General features: G+C 39.3%; 1 protein-coding gene across 2 annotated transcripts in view; it reads left to right on the top strand.

The window, feature by feature from the left end:
- Vsig1 (V-set and immunoglobulin domain containing 1) overlaps window positions 1–22652 on the top strand; it is a 31566-nt gene that overhangs the window by 3829 nt on the left and 5085 nt on the right. Inside the window, exons 2-6 of one of the 2 annotated variants that reach the window (XM_052171675.1) lie at window positions 5121–5284; window positions 8417–8524; window positions 15084–15282; window positions 21027–21182; window positions 21611–21730. In XM_052171675.1, the coding sequence (XP_052027635.1) occupies window positions 5121–5284; window positions 8417–8524; window positions 15084–15282; window positions 21027–21182; window positions 21611–21730 (747 nt within the window). The remainder of the gene's footprint in view (window positions 1–5120; window positions 5285–8416; window positions 8525–15083; window positions 15283–21026; window positions 21183–21610; window positions 21731–22652) is intronic. The other variant, XM_052171676.1, reaches the window with a different exon arrangement.

A 22652-nucleotide genomic window follows, 5' to 3' on the forward strand; every position in this document is an offset into this window, starting at 1 on the left:
GGTACCAGAGTTTTCTTTTTAGGAAATCACCTTGTCTCGTGTGTGTGTGTGTGTGTGTGTGTGTGTGTGTGTGTGTGTGTGTCACAGTGATATAGTGTTCTTATCTCACAATATCAAAATGATTTGTGCAGTTGTATTTCAGTGACTCTGTTATTATGCTTGCTTTTGTTAGAATGATCTGTTCCATTTAGCTGGTGTCACTCCACTAAATTCATCCTATTTTATGGTTATTGAAGATTCTTGCTGTCTTAGAGTTTTTCTGCTGTGAAAAGACACCATGACCAAGGAAACTCTTATAAGGACAACATTCAATTGGGGCTGGCTTATAGGCTCAGAAGTTCAGTCCATTATCATCAAGGCCAGAACATGGCAGCTAGGAGAATCCTGGCTTCCAAGCAGCTAGCATGAGGGTTTTAAAGCCCACAACCACAAAGACACACTTCCTCTACCAAGACTACACCTCCAAATAGTGCCACTCCCTGCACCAAGCATAGTCAAACCACCATACATGCTATCCTTAATTATATGTTTCTCAGTATGCTTTGATGTTATAGAATAAGCAACATGTGCACACTTCCTCTAAACTAAGTGTTATGTTCTATAAATTAGTATAATGATTTTAAACATGGACAAAATATTGATGTTTAGTGTTTCACAAAACACTGAAATGTTAAATTTCAGGAAGTAGTTTTAAGTGTTTACATTTGTTTGTTTATTTAATATAATGTGCATGAACGTTTTTACCTACATGAATATGTGGACCATGTATGTGCCTAGTGCCTACAGAGGTCAGAAGAGGGCATCAAATCCTTTGGAATTGAAGGAATGGTTTTGTGAGTCAGCATATGGTTGCTTGAAAGCATGCTAGCATCCTCTTCAGGAGTGACAAATGTACTAAACCACTGACTGAGCATCACTCCAGCACTCAAGAAGGATATATATGGTTCCCTATTCAAATATAAGAAAAATACTATTTCTGAATGCTCATCAGAATTGTCAGTATAGGTACCTTTTCTTTTCTTTCTTTCTTTCTTTTTTATTAAATTCTTGCTTCTTTGTGATTTATTTTTCTAGATATTTTTGTCATCAGATTTCTTTGTAATATCCCTAAATATTCTTTTCCATTTATATTAGTGTCATTGAAAAGCAGTTTCTGTGATGAGATCATTAACACATTGACTTGTCTCTCTGTAGTTTCCTGGGACCTATGCCTTTTAACTTCTGTACATATCTCTTCTCACCCTTAAAGAGCTAGTTTTTACAAAAAAAAGGCTATACATTAGCTCTTGATTTTTCATTTGGGAGTTCACACACTTCAGTATGTGATGATGTATATACTTTTAAGTGCTCCTTGGTCTGAGCAGAGTTTCTTTCCATGACCTCATTACCAATCATAACTCCTTAAATTTTCCAGCAGAGAGTAATCTTCGGGTGTGAACGAATAGGACACAGTCTCTGCTTGATACTGTTGTTTGTACCTGTAATACTCCATGCTTTTCTTATCTTAAAAAAAGAGATTCAACTCCACTTAAAGGAAAAAGGAAGATAAAGGTGTTTCTGTCTCAGGCACATGGATTGTGTTGTGCCTGTTATGTGAATGAGTTTTATATTATCTGGGAAAACTAACTCATCTTTACTATTATAATCTCTTTTCTCATTTAATTCTTTACAAATTCAGCATTTTCATGACCTGTCAAGTCCACATCTACTAAATCATTTTCTGTGTTGCATACAGGCAGGCATCCTGCTGTTTTCATTGATTTCTTTAGAGCAGAGAAACCATACAACTGCCTACGATTCATTTAATTACCAGGGATGTCTGGAACAACCAAACATTCAATATATCCAAAAGGTTAAGGCTTAAAACCAGTGTGTAAATGGTGTTCCTTGATAGAGTTTGGAATGAGGCAAGCCAACCTGAATGAGCTCAAATTGTCCCAGCGCAGTTTCGGAGGGCTAGTCTATTATCACCATGGCAGCAAGCAGCCGTCATGGCGCTGGGGCACTAACTGAGAGCTTTACATCTTGATCCGCAGGCAGCAGGCAGAAAGACACTGGGCTAGGCATGGGCTAAGGTGTATATAATGAAGTTTATTTGAAAAATTCAAAACTAGTATCAAGTTCCATAGTTTGATGCTGCGATGTTTGTTGTCACTGTATTAAGGGTGGCTAATGCCTGAAAGCTATCTTTTCCTCCAATTTTGAGAATTGGTTATAATTCTGAATATTGGCAATCTGGGCAATAAAAAATGGCCTGGCAGTTTTGCTTTACTATTGTGAGAAAATGTGTAGTATCCTTAAAAATGTCTCACTTTATAGTTTGAAAATACTGTGTGAATCCCAATATGTAATTTTTGAGTCTTTACAGATCTCAGATTATTATAGATATATGTGTCTTTCAGTATTAAAAAAAATCAGGGAATGTTTGAATCAGATTTGTATTCCCTGTGTATTGAGTTTCATCCACTACCACACTAATCTGTGATAGAAATGGCAGGGAGAGATTGTAACTTCTTGTTCAGCATTGTCTTTCCAGTATTTAGCACAAATTGATGTTGGACAGATTCAAAGTTCCAATTAGATAGGAGGAGTATTTTTAAGACCTACTGCATAATAAAGTGACCATAGTTAGTTAATACATTATGTATTTCTTTGTGAAAAATGTTTTGCAATTATAATTTTATTACATTTCTCCCTTTCCTGTTCTCCCTCCAAACCCTTCCATATTCTCCTTCAAACCTACAGCCCACCACTTTTTACTAGTTGTAATTGCATACTGTGTATTTGAAAATGGCTAAGAGAATGTGTTTCTTTTAAATTTATTCTTCTCTCACACAATACATCTCAACCACAGACTCTCCTTCCTCCCCCTCCCCTTCCCCTCACACCCCTGCCACCTATCATTTCTCCAAGATTCACTGCTCCTCCATTTCCCTTTAGAAAAGAGCAGGCCTCGAAGGGATAGCAACCAAATATGTCATAACAAGATGCAATAAGACCAGATACAAACCCTAATATCAAGGCTGGATGAGGCAACCCAGTAGGAGGGAAAAAGTCCTACAAGCATTCCAAAGAGTCAGAGACATCCCTCCTCCACATATACGCATGCACTGTTGGGAGTCTAACAGAAACTCCAAGCTAAATACATACCTCTGCTATGTATGCAGAGGTACTGACACAGACCCAAGCTCTGTGGCTTCCACATCTAAAGGTCCTCATTACCTAAATATGATAAATGCATTAAATGATGGGTGTATCAATTAATAATATAAGTATTCAATAATATATTAGAATACAAAGCAAACCACATATGCATACCACATGTACAAATATTTTTCAGTTAATTTTAAATTAAGAAACAAAGGCATCAAATAAAAATCAGACATTACAGTCATCTACTTCTCTGAAGGCTTTCTGCATTGCTGGTGATCAAAATCAGAGCTTTGTTCATGGCAAGGCAAGTACTCTACCCATGAGCCATATTTCCAGTCCTGAAGACTGTTTGAATGTATAACTTCATCCTCGATTTCCTTTTCTCTACTTTGAAATATTTTTAAGTAAAATTAGATTATTTGTCTTCCCAAGAACCCGAAATGTAAATTACAGAACTAACCAAATACAATAATAAAAAGAAGAAACATGCTGATATACTCAATAGTACAGCAGAGATGACAGAAAATAGAATCTGTATCTAGTGAAGCTCTCTCTCAAGAATTAAGGGAAAATAATGAGATTCTCACTCAAAGGGGGTGGAATATATTTACTTAGCAGGCATACCCTTGAAAAACAGCTAAAGGAATTACTTCTGAAATACAGAAGATGATGAAAGGAAGGACCTTTAAGAATTAGGAAGAATAAAGGGGGGGGAAAGGAAGGGCAAAAATACGAGTGTACATACAGGTAACTGCTTTAACTCATGAGTTCTGTGCATGTGATGACTGAACAAAATGATATTATACCATTATCTTGGACTGAGACAGTGACATTTAAATGTGGAGAAAGCAAGTGGACCTAAATGGAAGTGAAATTTACACAAACCACTGTACCTAATAAAATATTTACACCAGTATTGACAGTGGTTTGATTTATCTTTTATTTACCAGTGCTGGTTATTGATCCCAGAGTCTTGTGTATGTTAGATGTATCATGGTGCTTTATATCATATCTTCCTGTATAGAGTACACAGCCCAACAGCAGCATAGTACCCATTTCTCCCCAAGAACCTATGGAACATTGAGCCATAAAACCAAAATGTAAAATAAGTGAAATCATACAAAGTAACCGAATTGTGAGCTAGTAATGAGGGGAGGAGTTTGTGGCTCAGAGGTACAATGTCTACTCAGCCTGCACAAGTTGTTTTCCTCTTCAACACCACAAACAGGTACTAAGGTCCCACAAAAAAAAATTTCTTCATGTGAAATACCTCTAACGACATATACTCTGTTAAAAGTTAAAACAGAAAAAACTTAGAAAAAATACACAACACATATTCCTCTGGTCACTGGATCGATGGCATTATTACCTGTTATGCAGATTTGGGCTCACCACTAAATTCTCATAAGTATGAAAGTCTATAAGAAACCTGGCATCTTTGTACTACTGTGGCTATAATTTAGATCTTTCAGTAAGTCCACCACTACTCTGCCCCTCCCCCCCCCACACACACAGGGGTCTAGGTATAGAACAACCAGCTTATCTCGGTTTGCTTAGAATTTTCCTAGTTTTGGCCTTGACTCTGACTTCTCCAGTTCTTTAAATAAATGCTCTGTATTCAAGGAACACTCTTGATCATGGGAAATCTGGGTCAGTTGTTCTCCATATCCAGACCTTTTAGTGTCCCTGGGTAAGACTGTTAGAAACTGTGTACTACATGATTTTTATAGGAATTGCCAGTCCAGTGCTATTACCTCACCATTGCCTGTGGTTTGATCATCTTCATGCCAATAACTTGTTGATAGAAACCCTCTTTCCCATGTCTGTTGTCTACTCAGGTCTTCTGCATGTTTCACTCTACTCTCTACCCACCACAGGATCTCTAAACAAGATGTTTTGAATTTGTGATGAAAATGTCATCAGAACATGAGTATGTACTACTAATTATCTGATGATTGTAATTTCAGGTCAGGTCAATATGGTGCAAGTGACCATCCCGGACAGTTTCGTGAATGTGACTGTTGGATCTAATGTTACTCTTCTCTGCCTCTATACCACCACCGAGAAGTCCATGGACAAGCTTTCAATTCAGTGGTCTTTCTTCCACAATAAGGAAATGGAGCCAATATCTGTAAGCATCCTCTAATTAATTATTCCCCTTTAGTAGTTCTCACTGGAAACTAACTGTTGGCATAAGAGTATGAAGGAACAGTGAAGTATGAAGGAACTACTGAGAACAATGACAAAATTTGAGACACAGAGTTTTTAGTTAGCTGTTTATTGAAGATAGTCACATGACTATGTGTATTGGTTATCTCAATTTTGTAGAGTCAGCATCATGTGTGTGAGGTATTCCAGAACAGCCACAGGCCTTCTCATAGGCGAAATAATCAGGAGCTCTTAAAGGACATTCTACAAATATCACCTTATTTTCAGAAGATCCCAGTTCACATGTAAATTGTAATGGATCTGAAGAGCTTTGCCAAATTTAATTACTGGGATCTGTCCGGCAAGGGAATTGGCACATTGTTCCTGATTGAGTCTGACAGTTTGAGATTCCCAGATTGGTGGAGAAGGGCCATGGCAGTAATGAAATCCATGTAATTGAGGGCTAGAAGCATGAAATTAGAAGATGAAGGATGGAAGGGATGGACAAAAGGTTCAGGAGAAGTTGCCAGCATAGGATAGGTGAGCATCTATGTGAAAGGATGATTCCACTATCATCAGATTTTCATTTGGCCTTGAGAGTAATTCCTTTTGAAAATTATCCCAACAGCAAAAACTGTATTACATAAAGTTGTGTGCACACGTGTATACAAACACATAAACCATTCATGCCACCATATATCCCTTGAAGGAAAAGGTGCACAGTTAATGAGTTCTCAGAATGACTCATGGCCCAAAATAATGAAGAGACCAACACCAGTGGTTTAGAATAGCCAGCTGCACCCGAGCTGGGCTTTGCCAAAAAGGGGAGGCTGGTGAAGTGGAAGAAAGATAAGGGAGCGGAGCCTAGAAACAGAAGTGGAAGGGGAAAAAGCCATGAGCTCAGAGGAGCTACTTCTTGACCACCTAAGCTTCCACTCCCACTGACTCTTTGTAGGTACTGAATTTCTCTACATGAGATTGTGAATATTTCCTTATCAGAAAACATCACCCATAGGGAGACTCTGTCAGTGCTCCCCTGGATTCAGAGTTAAACAGTTTTGCTTAAAATGGGTTAGAGTAGACAATATGGGTACCACTCCATGCCTCTCTTTAAAATACAGTAGGATGAAAGTACTCATGGGAAATGTATAAGGCATATGAAAACACTTGAAAAAACATAAAGTGCTCCCATTTTTTATCCCATGCAAACAGGAGCAGCAGCAGCAGCAGGACTATGAGAAAAAAATAACAACCAATTTCCATCACCCAAAATAATCTGGCCATGTTTATGTCAACTAAGAAATAATTGCTTTTCCCCACAGGTTATTTTTCACTAAGATAATCACATGATCTCTTCTCTTTAAAATTTGATTTCTTAGGAGTCTTTTCAACATGTTGTTCATACACTTGAAGTCCTGCTCAATTTTTCAAGTGGTGGCTGATTTGAGAGAGGCTTTAGCATCTTTTGAGATGTCTTATGCTCAGTACTCAATTCAAGATGTCCTCTACTTTCTGCAGACCAGGCCAAGCAAATCTGAGCTCAAGAGTGCAAATTCCCCACTTTGCATCCTCTGATTCTGGCATCTACAGAGTCATCTCTTGATTGAACTCTAACCACTTAAAAGCTGGGGGAGAATTATGACTAGCAGTGAACTTTTCTCAGGAAGAGACAGCTTTAGGCAATTAGAGTGAGTGTGCCTTGATCTCAGGACTTCTCTTAGATGAACTTAAAAAGATAATCTATTGACAATTGCTTGATGAATTGCTTCTTTCCTTGCCAAATCGAATGAGGTCCTTTCTCCTGAGCTGATAGATCAAATGAAAAATGCTTGAAACTGGTGCCATGCCCATGCTGAGGAAGAGCAGGGCTCCTGGAGGAGAAGGATGGTGAAAAACACACTTCATTGTCTTGTTTTCCCATCCCGTTTTAGCTTTCCTACCCTTGCCAGATCCCCATCACAGCCCGCTTTTTTAGGTTCTTCTTCTAGATAACTGGATTTCCTCTCCTCCCCTTCTTTCCCTGCCCACTTCTTTCATATCATGCATGCACGGGCTTTTCTTTGGGATCAGTTCAGAGTCCCAGTAGAAACCTCGGGATAGATGTCGATTCTGCCTCCTAGTTGCTGGCTTGACTACCCTAGACAAGTCACTTGACTTTTTAGAGATTCAATTTTCCCTCCTGTAAAACACAGCTATTCACCTTTTTGACAGCTTTAGTGAAAAGATCGAATGAGATGTTTTCTTGTGGAACACAAGGAAGCCTTCTAGTGCAAACTTTCAGTGAATATGAGCTATTAAAATTAACATCACCATTCATAAGATTTATTTTGCAAAATTATCTCACCCATGTCCCAGCTATATTGGAGGGACTAGAGAAAGCATCCCAACAAGATATACTTAATATAACTATATAACTCAGTGAAGACAGAGTCTAGGGATTTCCTGGTCTTGGGCCCCCAGTTGTTCTCCCTACCAGAACCCTAATGACTGGAGGGGGAATCCAGATCCTTTTCTCTGCAACTTCTCATTCCCATGAAGAACTTGAGAACTCAGCTAAGAGTTTGCAGGCATCCAGGGTTGAGATAGTAGTTTTCAAAATATAATTTAGGTTTCATTCCTGCACCTTCTTTGCTTGAGTATTTCCATGAATTCAAACTTCTATAGAACACACTGTAAGTTCATCTAGTGAATGCTGGGGAGAGGGGATATTTTGGGGATGCCGAGACAGCTAGGCTGGAGATAAAGCTCAGTTGGTATAATGCTTTCATGAAGCCCTGGGTTTAGTCCCTAGCACCACATGAGCCAGGCATGGTAGTGCATGCCTTTACTACTAAAACTCAGAGGCGGAAGAAGGAGGATTAGAAAACCAAGGTCACTCATGGGTTTCTAACAAGTTCAAGGCCAGCCTTTGATACAGGAAATGCCCTTCCAAGCCTCCTCACTCCCACTCATGTATATATAATAGAGACTGCTGTTTCTAGGACATTGTGTGGTATATGGGAGTAAAGTGTTGTTAGTCTGACCACTGAGTGGTTTAATTCAACTCATAGGTTGATGTGGCAATATAGCATGTAGCATTCAGCTCTCAGATCCACTCATTTCTGCTCAAACACAGCATGGCTCGCACCCCAAAACTGAGGGTTTGGAGGAAAAGGCAGTCAGTCAGTGTCTAAAAATGATGCATGCAAGAGACGCTCGGGGAAGATGTAGCTGGACCTCTCAGGTAAGAAAACTCATTGGCGTACTATTAGACTCCTGCACTAATTATAGTCTAGGACACTGGATTTACCTTAGGAGTGGGATGGAAGGGTTTCTGTATGATAGCAATAAAGATTAGTGTAAGCTCTGTAAACTCTGGGGAAGGTTGTTTTGTTGTGGTTTGGTTTTTGATACAGGGTCTTTCTATAGAATGCAGGCTGGCCTTGAACTTAACATTCTGCCTCTGCAAGTACTGGGATGTGTATTATTTGTGTTAATAAAAACAAGAGTATGGGCTTGAGAGATGGCTCAACCGTTAAGAAAGCATGCTATGATTGCACAAGACTTGAGTTTGATTCCCATCAACCATGCTAGATGGCTCACAATTGCCTGTAACTCAAAGTCCAATGGATCCAACACCCCTTTTATGCGTCCTTGGGCAGCTGCACTTGCACATGCACCACAGATATGCATGCATACACATAAATAGATTGGTAAAAATAAAATAAAACCTAGAGAATTTTTTAGTTTCCCCTTCTCATGTCCATGCCTGGAATTCTTAATCCTCCCTCCAAAAGCCTCTGAGGCCGATAGCTGCTCTGACCAGGCTAGTGGCCAGCTTTTGCCCCATGTCTATCTTCCTCTCTTCAAAATCATTGCATTAAAAAGCAATTGACTGTGAGGCGCAGTATTTCCCAGGATCCAGTGCCAGATACTGTGTCTCAATAGCCTCTCTAGGGAAGTCCCTTTGGTGCATGGAAACTGCTCTTTCCATAAGCCCTCTGACCCTGTGGGCATACTGTTCCTTTGGTCTTCTTTGCAGAAATGTCCTGTGTCTAAAAGTATGGACCGCTTCACTTCATCCCTCAGGGGATAATCTCTGAAAATGTACCTGGTACAAGCAGACTAACCAGGAAGTTTTGGGAAATCTGGTATCTCTCTGTCCACAGATGCTTCCCTTTTCTGTCTTCCTTGTTATTGCTAAAACTAGAGACAACACTTACGCATGAACAAAATGCATACTGACACTGCTTAGCATGGCTTTGTTAGACAACTGTTTTCTACAACCCATATAAAAGAAGAAATCCTTCACCATCCTCATATCCACACTATGTCTCCAATTTGGATAACTCCTTCCCCAGAATTGAGTGTCTTCATATTTTTTGGCTTCTTACATTTTTAAACCTGTTCTGTCCATTATTTTGAATGTTTCTGTAACCTGGAAGGGGGGGTTGCTTCATCATTTCAGGAGGATTTAATATGGAGAGGGCATTGATTTGATTTCTCTGAACTCGGAGTCCTTAGTGACATTTGGTGGGTGCTGGCTAGAGATGTCAAATGCTCTGCAATACATGCAACAGAGCCACCCAATAAATTGACCAAAGTGCGACTGTTGCTGTCAGAGAAGAACCTTACAAATCACCCACCTCTTTGTACTAATGCTGATCTATTCGAGGCTTCATTTCATTTCTGTTGAAGAAGTATACCTAAGCATGATTTTATCCAAAATAGTCACTCAAATGGTGGACATCTCAAGCAAATAGCAGAGAGCCTTTTTGTGGTCTTCTATTTCTATTGTGTATAGCCATAGCCTCCATAGCACAGACCTGAGACATTCCTGGGCCTGAAGCCCTTTGCCACTTTCCAACCCATGTCTTGCTGCTTTAGGAGCAAAAGCAAGGAGCTGGAAGAGAAGAAAAGGAAAGAATGTGTGGTTTAGCTGTGAAGTCCCAGACTTCCATATCTCCCAAAGGAACCTGGAAAGCAGTTCTGGAAGTAAAAGGCGTTTAGTAAATCCAACTCTGACTTAAATAGAAAGCAGATGGGATCCTTTCACGCCCTCTTGCTTATATATCAAGCCTCTAGTTTGAGAGCAGTGGTTCAAAATTGAGGCAACAACTGGCTACCAGCTGCACAGCCTCGTGTGACTAGAAACTTGGCATCAGAGGCAGAGGAAGGCTGCTGTGCAGAGACCAGGAGCCTACAGTGCAGCTGGAGACCACAAAGTGCATCATGTAGCCCAACTGTTCAGCATAGGAAGCACCAGCCCAGGGAACTGCAGGCAGCGACTGGCGCAAGGTAGAAAGGGAGACTGGCATACACAATGAAATGGTCCCATAGGGGATGGTAAATCATCCTCCTTGTCTTGGGTAGGACTGAGTGTGCTCTCTTAATGCATTCCATGGGAATCCTGAGGCTTGGATTCCAGGTCTGACTGTAAATTGACTGTGTGAACTTGGGAAAAATCACTTCCTCTCTTAGGGCCTCAAGTGCTGTCTGCAATAGATGAGAATGAATCAGAGTTTGCAAACTGGAGGCTTCAGGGCCTGGTTTGGCCAACAGATGTATTTGGGTTGGCTAGGCCAGCATTTTGTTTCCACAGGCTATGCCAGATCCTCAGTAATAAATACCATGGTCTCCTCTAGCCTTCTAAAGCCTACCCATACTTATAGACCCCACCCAGACTGTTCTCATATTTCCAGTGCTCAGTCAGCCCCTGACAGCTCCTCAACCTCTGTGACATGAACTAAGTGATCTCAACGAGGATGTAATCACTAATAGGCTCTTATGACTCTATCCACCAGCCACCAACAAAGAGGGCAGAAAGAGGAGATATTGAGAGTAAGCAGAGCTTTTGGTCATGAGCATGGGCACAGGCAGCAATGGGTATAATTTTAACAAGTAGTACTTTAGGAAACATTGGCATGGATTTTCTTAAAGTAGGATTTCTCTCATCCCTGTCACGGATGTGGCCTGTTGAATACATGAGGCTTTTCCTTGGCCTCAGTTGCTCTGATCTCCAAATTGACTATATATATATAATGAATATATATATATATATATATATATATATATATATATATATATATATATATATATATATTCATTATTCAGCTTTAATTTTTTTTACTTAGCTTTGACTTTTAAGTATTACTCTTTTATGGAAAGTGAAAACAACTTGTAGTCCTTTTAGAGTGATTATTAGATAAGCAGTTTGAAAACCATTCTTTTCTTGTCTTCTTCCCACGGATGATGATAACACAGTGGTGCTGCCCAAGCAGGAAGCCTGTTCATCTATGTGTCTGGCTATCTAACACTTGTGACTCTTCTCCTCAGACAATAGCCTGAACTCCCGGTCTCCTTTCTCATCCCTTTAGTGTCTATTGTCTGTGAGGGAACTATTGATTAGACTGCAGTGGAAGGAACTGGAGAGAAGGGATGATGGATATGTTCCATGCCTGAGACCTCATTGTTTACTTACCTTCCACTCCCCCCTTGATTCAGGCCCCACTAGGAGACATTTACAATTGTGTCTTTCTATTTAATTTTCCCCCAAATTTTAGTTATTTGTTGTTTATTAAGGCAAAGTCTCCCCTGTAAGTCAGCCTGGCTGTGTGCTTGTGATTGTTTTGATTCCAAGCATGTGCCACCAGGCCTGGTCTCAGTTGCACCCTTTTATGACCTAGTCCTTGCCTAGTCCTCTTGAAGCCGCATCTCTGCATAATCGAGGTCCTTTCACTTAGCTCCTCTAGAACGTTGTGTGGCAAGATTGGTGTTGCATTTCACTGTGACATCACCAAACATCACAAAGCCGGCTGAACTGTTTCTTCTTGGAGTAGAGGAACTGGTCAGAGGCATAGGTTGTAAAGGGTTGTCTTGATGGCAGTGGGCTGGGTTCCAGGTAAGATGCAACAGGATCTCATGCTACCCATTAATAAGTAAATAGATGGAGTATCGCCTGTCGGTGTAATAAATTCTTTTGATAAGTTAAATTTACACCTATCCCATTTGAATACCTTGAGTTACTCTGGAAGCTTTCTGGTTGGTCAAACACTGCTCCAGGTTGAGTTCAGGCAGGGCGTGGCATAAATGAATGAACTATAAGGCAGCATATTTAGGGCATAGAAGGATGTTAGAGAAAACAATGGAGAGAGGAAGATGTTTACACTTTAATTGTCCTCATTTTTTTTTTGAAAATTTCCTTGTTGGTCTTGCTTTAAAATATGTTGCCATTCTGCACAGAGGCAGGAAGGCACATTTGAGTTCTACTAGACACTATCATTATCTTTTTTTTTCCTATCTCTTTTCTCTTTTTAAGAGATTGATTAGGTAAAGACCCCTGGGCTAAGAATTAGGGGAAGTGCTTCTCCTTTATTTTTTTTTCTTCTTGCTTGTGTGTCACCATTTTTATTCAGTTCAGGGTGGGGCATGCTAGGCAAGTGCTCTACCACTGAAGGCCCACCCAGCCCCTCAACTCTTGATTTTGTGCCATTTTAAAAATCTCCCATAGTTTCAGTTTCTTCTTTAAAGTGAGGCTAATGAATTAAATGAACCAGAAGAACCATCTAGAAGACTTTATGAAAATACCTTGTCTCATTAGACTAAAGCAATCCCAAGTTATGGGACATACATTGGAATCACAGAATGACACACATTTATATTAATTTAGCAAATGTGTATACAGTATATATATATATATATATATATATATATATATATATATATATATATATATATATATATATAGTGAAGGGATCTTAGGTCTTATTACCTAATCTAGTGATTCCCAAGTTACAATCACTCATACCCCAGCCTCATAATTTTTTTCATATTTGTGTATTCCCAAAACATTTTTTTTAGTTAATAGTTTCTATACTGACTGGGACTGTTAAGATCTTAAAACCTTAATGTCACCTAAGCAACAATATCCATTAAGTTACATATTTGACATGCTATATGTGTTCCTCTTGAAGATTAAAATTAGTAGGCATTCATATAGACATCACTGAAAATCAATGTCCTACTTTGGAACACATTGCTCTGGCTCCTTGTTCACAGGTGGAAACTCAAAGGTTAGACAGATTAGCTATCTTTGCTTCTTATCATTCAGTAAGTTGCTATGGAGGCATAGCTAGGGGACACCTCATGTGACCAGATCACAGTCAGAGGCAGAGCTGTAGACCAACCTAGATTATGTGACACCTAGGCCAGACTTCTCTGTACCACATGATTCTTATCCCATGGATACAATTGATACCTAAAATATATGCTATTTAACAGAGATGGCAGTAGAATTCAGGTCTTTCTTAAATCAAGTTAATTGCTTTTTATTGTAAAATTTATTTTTAAAATAATTTTGCTATATAATAGTATCTCTTTTTACTTTTTAAATTTGGTATATGTGTACTATATTACATCATTACTCTCCTGTCTCCAACTTCTCCAACTTCTCCCACATCTTCCCTTTCCACCTTGGTCCCTCTCAAATTCATGGTGATTTTCTTCTCATAATTATTATATATGAATAAAAATATAAATGCAACCCACTGAGTCCATGTAGTATTATCCATATGTATATTGTTTTCGAGCTGGTCACTTGGTACTGAATAACCAATTAGAAGGCTCATTGCCAGGGGTGGGGGATCCTGCTTCTTCCTCTTTCAGTAGCCACTAAGTCTTTGTAGCTCTTTTTTTGTATGTTTTGATCATATTCAGCCCCTGTTTACTTTTCCAGATCCACCACCTCCTTCCCTAGCCACTCCATTTTGTGTTCTCTCTTTTTTACTACCCATCAAATCCACTTTGCACTGCCTATATGTTCTTGGATGGGCCACCTTCCACTAGAGTGTGGGTGACGGACTTAGCAGAGACAGTATTCTTCAAACTGACTCTCCTTCTGCCAGCAGCTATCAGTTGCCAGTTGCTTCTTGGCTAGGGATGGACTTCGTGCCCACCTTTTCTCTCCATGCTGGGACTTGGTCTTTCTTGAGCATGCTTGAGGTGTTTTAAAGACAGTCTTGTTATATAACTTAGGTAGTTCTCAAAATCATCATGCTCCTGCTTCAGTTTACAAAGAGAATGAGACTTTAAGTTTATGCCACTGCTTAGCTCAAGCCCAGTATATTGTAATGATGACAACAGTAACAAACTGAATCCTGTGCCCTCAGACGAGTCATCTGAAGTTCTTATTTCTCTTATTTGATATGGAGAGAAAGATGGTAGCTAACATGGAGCAAGTGCACTGTTGGCCTCTTACAAGTTTATGTGGATCTATCCTACCACTAGGAAAGAATGAGACTAAATGATTTCTCAAGGAATATTCTACCTTGAAGTTTTATATTTCTCATAAAGAGAAAAAAATCCAGGTGTGCTTATCTAAAAGTGTGTGCATGAAAGGGACATGAACATTTAAACTTCTAGGGAAAGCAGTTTCATTGGGCAAATGTGAATCAGAAGTTCATAAAGTGGTAAATAGCTCTTGAGCTGTATTTTATGTGCTGTGACTGTGTGGGTAGACTGAGCAGGTGAGTGTCATGGTCTCCAAGCCCAAGGGTAGAAGTTAAATCCTCTGAACTCCAATTGTCTCTCTTCTGGAAAATAGGCTTAGCAGTTCCTGCCCTAGTGACATCACAGGGCTGTTTGGAGGCAAATGAAATGTCTCTCAACAACAGTCAGAAAGTTAACAGCCTCACTAAACTGAGAAATCTAGGCTCCTGGGGAACACATATAGAAGGGACTTTCTGGTAACTTATTCTCATCCTGGATACTCTCAAGTTTTCATTTGAATTATTTTTCTATCCTAGATCTACTTCTATGAAGGTGGACAGGCCTCAGCTATTGGGCAATTCAAGGATCGAATAATAGGGGCTACTAATCCTGGTAATGCATCTATCACCATATTGCATATGCAGCCAGCAGACAGTGGAATTTACATCTGTGATGTCAACAATCCTCCAGATTTTGTCGGCAAAAACCAAGGCATCCTTGACGTCACTGTCTTAGGTATGGACATTATTTTCATGCCTTTTCTTTTCTTGAAGCAACTTGGGACAGTAAATGAGTCAAGTCACTGGGCTAAGGTATCAATTATATCTCTGGGGCTAACTTTCCTTCCTGCTCCGTTTATTATCAGAGACAGTTTTATTAATTTTTTATTTTATTAACAGAGATAGCATCCCACCTCAATACCTAAAAACTACCATAAAATGTACTAGATAAAAGGGGCCACTAAAATTACAGGATAAATAACATAACCTCTATGCAGCTATAGCTCAAAAGAACACAGTGGGCCACCAAATGATTGCCAGTAGCTCTTTCAAGAGGAACTTGTACTTAGATCCACACTTAGTTACAAGAAATAGTTGTCAACCTATTTATTCCCTTCTCTACCTCTTTGTTCCCTTTCTCACCATGAAATCATTATTCTAAACAAAGCAGAAGAGTCCACATCTCTCTCTCTCTCTCTCTCTCTCTCTCTCTCTCTCTCTCTCTCTCTCTCTCTCTCTCTCTCTCTCTCTCTCTTGTTATTCATTCATTCAATGCTGTTTGGAAAAAATGATCCTTGTTAAGCCATTATAAGAATTAAGTTATGATGAACACATTTATTATATGACATTGGACAAATCATATCTGCTCTCAGAATGGACTTGGAGAAGTCCATTTATTCAGGATTTTTGGTGCCCCTGCTTTGTGCATGGAACAATAAGCTTGGTAGTGATGGAGAAATGGTTTTGTCCTAGAGGGTCACCCAATAGTTTGTTATTGTGGTTGTTATTTGTTAGTTTGATGGATTTTGAGGGATCATTCCAACTCTTGACAACACTAAGGACCTAGTTGCATACTATAAAGAAGAAAATATTAGAGAGAGGGAAAGAAGGGCTTGAAACCCTTACAAGTGGCCCCAAATGGAGCTGGTCTAGTCATTGTTCCTGTTTTGAGTTTGAATATATGCCTCATAGGAAAAGGGACCCTAGGCCAAATCACTGACTATGTAGTTGAGGGGTTTAAAGAAGCAGCAAATGGCAGCAAGGCGCACATCTGAAAGAACCATCCACAGTTGTCTTGCTACCCATATGATAGTAAAAGAAACCAATTGATGCTTACTGTGAGCTCTGTCTTTGCATCTACCGTCCTGAAAAAGAGGGACATGGTACAGAGGAGGTAATGTTTAAGAGTGCTTTTCTCAGTCAGTTGTGTTTCATTATGATGAGCCTTGTGCTAGGCATTAGGATATAGGACTAGATGAACCCATTCCTAGAACAGCTTATGTTGCAGTTCAGAACATCAGTCACAGGTATGGGAAAATATAGTGTGGCAAGAGTGCCAGAAAACATGAGACTGGAAATCAGAAAACTTGGGTTCCAGAAGGCCTTTCTCTGTTCTCAGAGACCTCATGCAATGTACTCCATCACTCCCTGACCACTGTAAGATAGGTTTTAAGTCTGTCTCCTTTACTGATTTATTATGAGAATTCAATTAGGTGCTGGGGATTAAAGGGCCTTTTAATGTTAAAGTAATTTGAGGGATTAATCCTCTAATGATTTTCTGTTGCTGCTATGTCTCTGCGGTGATCTGAGCAGAAGCAATTGTCAAGAAAAGGCTTGGAAATAGCCCTGAGCTAAGCTACACAGGAAGGTTAATTTTCTTAAATTTGAAGTTCAAAGGATTCCCAGTGAATTTCCACAAGCTAAAGCTACCTTAAGCTAGCTTTTCGTTTGTTTGTTACCCTATGAGTCTTTGGGTAATTGCTATGACTTTGTCATAATTTCCATTGAAGCAGACAGAATCCATAAACTGAAGATGATGAACAATCTAAAGATTTTCTCATTTAGAAACAGTAAAATAGTCTATTTTTATTAATAAAAAAATTATCCTATGATTTTCAACCTTCCAGAAGTAATGACAGTAAATTATCTCTACATTTTCAAAGTTGGTTTGCAGTTCTCAAACCCTGAACACCATGACTGGGCCTGGGTAAAGTAGGGATGGGTGAGTTAGAGAGACCAGCTGTGCAGGAGAGTTATTGATACTTCATTGAACATGGCTCTTCATAGCACTACATTAAAAAAATCTTTATTATAATGAACTCACAAATAAAAGTGCCACATAGCTAGATTATGGTAACCATTCAAACACTTGTCCAGGCCCAAACTCAGTGAAAACTCAAGTTAGAATGGCCATGCTAAACCCATGGGACTTTGCTTAGGTCTTTCTCCTATCACTGTCATTTATATTATTATGAACTTGATTTGGTACAAAAAAAAAGAAAAATATCTAGGGGTGTTGAACCTGGGAAAGCTATTAACTTTATATTCTCTTTAGAGATTCATGTGTCCTTTTGCCTGCACTCCATCCCTTTTTGTCACCTAATAGTACCATTTTTTGGTCTCCTTTCTAAATGATATACTACACCCATGTGTATGCTATGAAAATGTTAGACTATACCCATAATGTGTATATAGGTAAACAGCTATGATGGTAGGGATAGTGTTGCAATGCATCTCTGAAAGACATTTATTGTCCAACATGGCTATCAATTTTGTGTATTTACTTTGCATTCATGAGTTTCTTAATCAAAGCCTGAGAACAGGTTTCAGTTACTGTTCTAAGCAATGGAAATAGTAAGATGTCAAAGATAGGGTATTAGCCCTCCAGAAATCCAATCTATTGATTGAAAGAGACAGATTGCCAAAAAGCTTTCAATGTGTGTTTTGAGGGGAGAGCTGTGAAGGCACAGAGGTGGGGTGGGGAATAACCTCAGGAGGGGAACTAGAGAAGGCTTATCAGGGAACAAGACTTTTGTCCTGGCCAGGGAAGGATACCCAAGAGTGTGTCCAGCAGAGCACAGGCTGAAGTGGCAGGTTATAATGCACACAAAGAAAGTAGCAGTGAACAAAGAAGCAGGTGGTTTGGTGGATGGCCATTCATTTAAGAGATTTCCATCAGTTATGACAACTTTGGAAAATCAATCTCTGAAAAATTCCCAGATCGACTCTGAACAATTATTATGTGTACATTTGGAATGAACACCATCTCCGTTCTTCAGTTTGCCACATAAAAAAATATTAATTTAGAGGAGCTTTGTGAACACATGGAGGCATTTTCATTTATCTTCTGAGATGAACCTTTTCCTTCCATCCCAATTCTGATGAAAGCAATAAAGCCAAAGGGTAGATCAATGGCTTTGTCAATAAAACATTCTAGCTCTTTTGGGGACTTTAACTGGATGAAATGTCAGCTCAATTCTGATTCAGTACTTTTAGAAGATATATGTGTTTACCACTTGTTTCAAAGTGAGTCACCTAGTGTTTTGCTAATAATAAAAAGAGAGAGATAGAAGGAGAAAAAGAAAAGGCCTAAACTGAGTTTGAATTTGGGATCAATGAACAAGTGCCAGTTATTCTATCATTTAGTCCTAGGCCTGACTTTTTAATGTTGAAATACCCACATTTTATTGTTCAAATTGCTCTGTTGTAATAGAGGGCCTATTTTTTTTTAAGACACCATGCCTTATCATAGTTGAATGATACGGTTAAATGGCCTAGTTTAAGGTAGGTAAATCAAAATTTTCTTATCTCAGAAAGCCATGGACAAGAGGATTGAAATCTAAATAGAAAATATTGTAAAACATAAGATACTAGTTTTCAAATACTAGTGAAGCGGTGTGAAGAGTTGTGCTTATACATGTCTCTCTTCTTTGCATGGAACAAGGGTTTGAGTCTGAGACAGCTTAGGAAAGATTGATTTCAACAGCGAAAATTTCTCTAATCCATAGCTCTCAGTAATTCCATGTACATGTCCTTGTTTATGGTACTTTCACTTGATCAGGTAGAACTTAAGACTGTTTCTTATTTATATTTTATAGATGAGTCAAACTGCGGTTTAGTTTCATTTAAGTAAGTTGCCCTGTGATGTAAAGCGGCAGAGTTGGCTTTCTGAGATGGCAAAAACGTGATTTTCCTGCATGTAACGAGGCCATTTAACCATATCATTTAACTTTGACTAGGCTTAATGTCTTTAAAAAAATGGTCTGAATATTATAGCCCCTGTATCAGAACAGAGAAGTTTGAACAATAAACCGTGGGTATTGGATCTAGCTCTGTGATCCTATGTCCAAGGAGAACAAAAGGCATGAATATTCTGAAGCATTTAAAATGTAATTTTTATAAGTTTGAGAGTGTTAACTGCTAGAGGGATAGTTTTTATAATCCAATTTAAGACAAGGAAGAAGAACTAGGTATGGTGGCATATGCCTGCAATTCTAGCACTTGAGAGGTAGAGGCCAGATGATCATGAATTGAAGGTTTATCTTCAGCCACATAGCAAGTTTAAAGTGAGCCTAGGCTACATGAGACCTTGCCTCAAAAGACCCACAAACCAAGCAAGCAAGCAAGCAAGCAAGCAAGCAAGCAAGCAAGCAAGCAAGCAAGCAACTAACCAACCAACCAACCAACCAACCAACCAACCAACCAACCAAGCATAAAACAAAAGGATGAATGTTAATTGGAATGTGTAGAATTTATGATCATTATCTGTGCATGTCATTTAGGACAGAGTGTGTGACACAAAGGAGGATGGGAAGATTGCGACTCACAGCTCTCTCTAGGACATCTCCATCCATGTGCTGTCATAAATAGCTGAAAAGTCAGCACTTGGCAAACTGTCCCCAGTGTCACCCCTCCTTCTTATCCCTTCCCCTAAAACTTGTTCTTCCACCTGAATTCTTTGTCTCAGGTGGCAGCACTGCTCCTGGGCCCGGGAGAGCAGAAGCTTGGGCCTAACCACAGCTCCTCCCCTGTTGTCATCCTCTGTAGCTAGCTGGCCACTAGCTCCTGTTGACTCCATTTTCTTAATACCTCTTGATTGGCTTTTCACTTGGCTCAGGGACCCTTAATATCTGAGAGCCCCATGTGAAGTAGGAGAAAAATCATTATCCTTGTCTTCCTTAAACTCCTTCCATGGTCTCCTTGTTCCCAGTGCAAAACATGTGCAATATAGAGCCCTCCTAGGTGCCACCCCCCATGATGTTCTGATGTTCTGTAACGTCATCTCTCATTATTCTCAAGCCCATTTCAGAACCATGATCAAGTTGTTTGAGAATCTGCAGTGACTAGTCCAGTTATAGGCAGATAGAAGGCACACAGCTAAATGCTTGCTGAGTGACAGAAAACTAAAGATTGCAGCGTCATATAGCACATATGCAAAATGGGCTTCTGCTGAGGAGAAACACTGACAAATTCAAAACCTTCTAGGGAGTTTGGTTCACCTATAGATGAATAAATGAAAAAAAAAACTGCCTCACAGAGGAATTGAGAATGTAATATTGATGGAATAATTTTAAATTTATTTTCTAAAAAGGGCTCTGTTTTCATTTAAGACTGCTTTTAAAACATAAGCTATGTTTCTACTCAGAGTTTGCTTACATTTGGCTGTTTTAATAAAGGCATATTTTAGGATACAATGAGGAAATGCATGGTTATAAATCCGGAGAAGAGGCAGACAGAAGAGACACTATTTGAATCTTAATGGCCTCTGACTAGATGGCCCCTGCAGCTGAAGTGCTCTACTCCCATCTGGTGGTACAATTAGAAAACTGTCCCCACAAAAACCCTTTTTAAAGACTAAACTAAATAGACTAAATAAATGTGTCTTCTGTTGGTTTGTGACATAAAAGTGAGAAAGTGACCGCAGTGGTCACAGACTGCCATTTTCTTGCAGGAATCTTAATCTTTGCCATTGCCTTGCAGTCAAACCTTCCAAGCCTTTTTGTACCATCCAAGGAAGACCAGAAGCAGGCAATCCTATTTCTTTGTCTTGCCTTTCTGCCTTTGGAACACCGTCTCCTTTGTATTACTGGTATAAGATTGAGGGGAACACCATTGTGCCAGTAAAAGAAAGCTTCAGTGAGTATTGCCTTTCAGAACTTCTGAATTAGACTGGTGATTGGGTTGCCTAATAGTATGTGCTGTTCCATGCTCATCTGAGGTGCTCAAACATTTCTCCCTTTGATGTCACTGTGTGTGTGTGTGTGTGTGTGTGTGTCTGTGTGTCTGTGTGTATTTGTGTGTGTATGTGGGGCAGAGATGTGCTAAAATGATGCCTGTCTCCTAACATGATGATTGTGGCATGCCTATTTCCCAGAGTGCAGAGTTCATTTGAGAGGTAGTCAATGGGGAGGATCTGTGTTGTAGGGCTACTTTTAGAGCATCCCAAGAGACCTAGTTGAATCCTATCCATTAGGAGAGGCCACTGTAAGAAAGCTGGGTGGGAATTAAACAATGTAAACTGAGATGATAAGAGATCTTAAACATCTGTTTCCTGGTTTTGACAGACTCAGCCACTGGAGTTTTGGCTATTGGAAATCTAACAAATTTTGAACAAGGTTATTACCAGTGTACTGCCGTCAACAGTCTTGGCAATAGTTCCTGTGAAATTGACTTAAGGTCTTCACGTGAGTTGACCATATGGCTTTCATACTTTATCCTTGAGTCAAGTTGCTTGAGCCTACCAGTTGAACACATTTACTCGGATCTCTCTTTAGTGCTTCTTGCCTCTCTGGGGATTTCTTTGCTTTAGTGGTAAGTTGATATGATGAATGGCCATCCCAGTCTCTAATATCTACATAATATATTCACTAAATCTTTCACTGAGTAGTTTAGGTAAGCATCCACAAAATCATTAGAAAGCAGGTATTATTGTTTGATAAATAAAAACAGTGGTGTTATTAACTGTCCAGGGTGCACTTTCTTATGTAGCTTTTTAGCTATCTTTGTCAAATGTACAGCTCACAGACTTCCTGCTTAAGATCAGGTGCTAGAAAACATCAGGAAATACTTGAAGATAAGGCACAAGCAGGACTTTCTGACAAGAACTTCAGTAGCCCAGGAAGTAATAGCAAGAACAGATAAATGAGCTTGTTTTTGTATGAAATTTAAAAGCACAAAAAATAACGAACTGAAAGAAGATGCAGTCTAGAGAATGGAAAGAATTGGGCTAAATCGTTGAGCCATTTAGCTCACAGAGGATTGATACCTAGAATATATGAAGAACTTTAAAAAAAAATTCAGGGATAATAGAATCAATAAATAGGTAGATGTTTTGTACAGACAGGTCGCAGAAGAATTACAACTAGGCAACAAGTATATGAAAAAAAGTTCAGTGTTTTTTACTATCAGAAAAATGCACATCAGAATTCTGTTGAGCTTCTAGTTCACTCCAGTTATGTGACTATCATCAAGAAATCAAGCAACAAATTTGCACGAGGCTATGGAGGAAAAGGGACAGCTTCCCACACTGCTGGTGGGAATGTGAAGAAGAGCGACCACGATGGAATTTGGTATAGAGGATCCTCAAAACAACAACAACAACAACAA

This window comes from Apodemus sylvaticus, chromosome X (assembly GCF_947179515.1).
Source record: "Apodemus sylvaticus chromosome X, mApoSyl1.1, whole genome shotgun sequence".
Taxonomy (NCBI): domain Eukaryota; kingdom Metazoa; phylum Chordata; class Mammalia; order Rodentia; family Muridae; genus Apodemus; species Apodemus sylvaticus.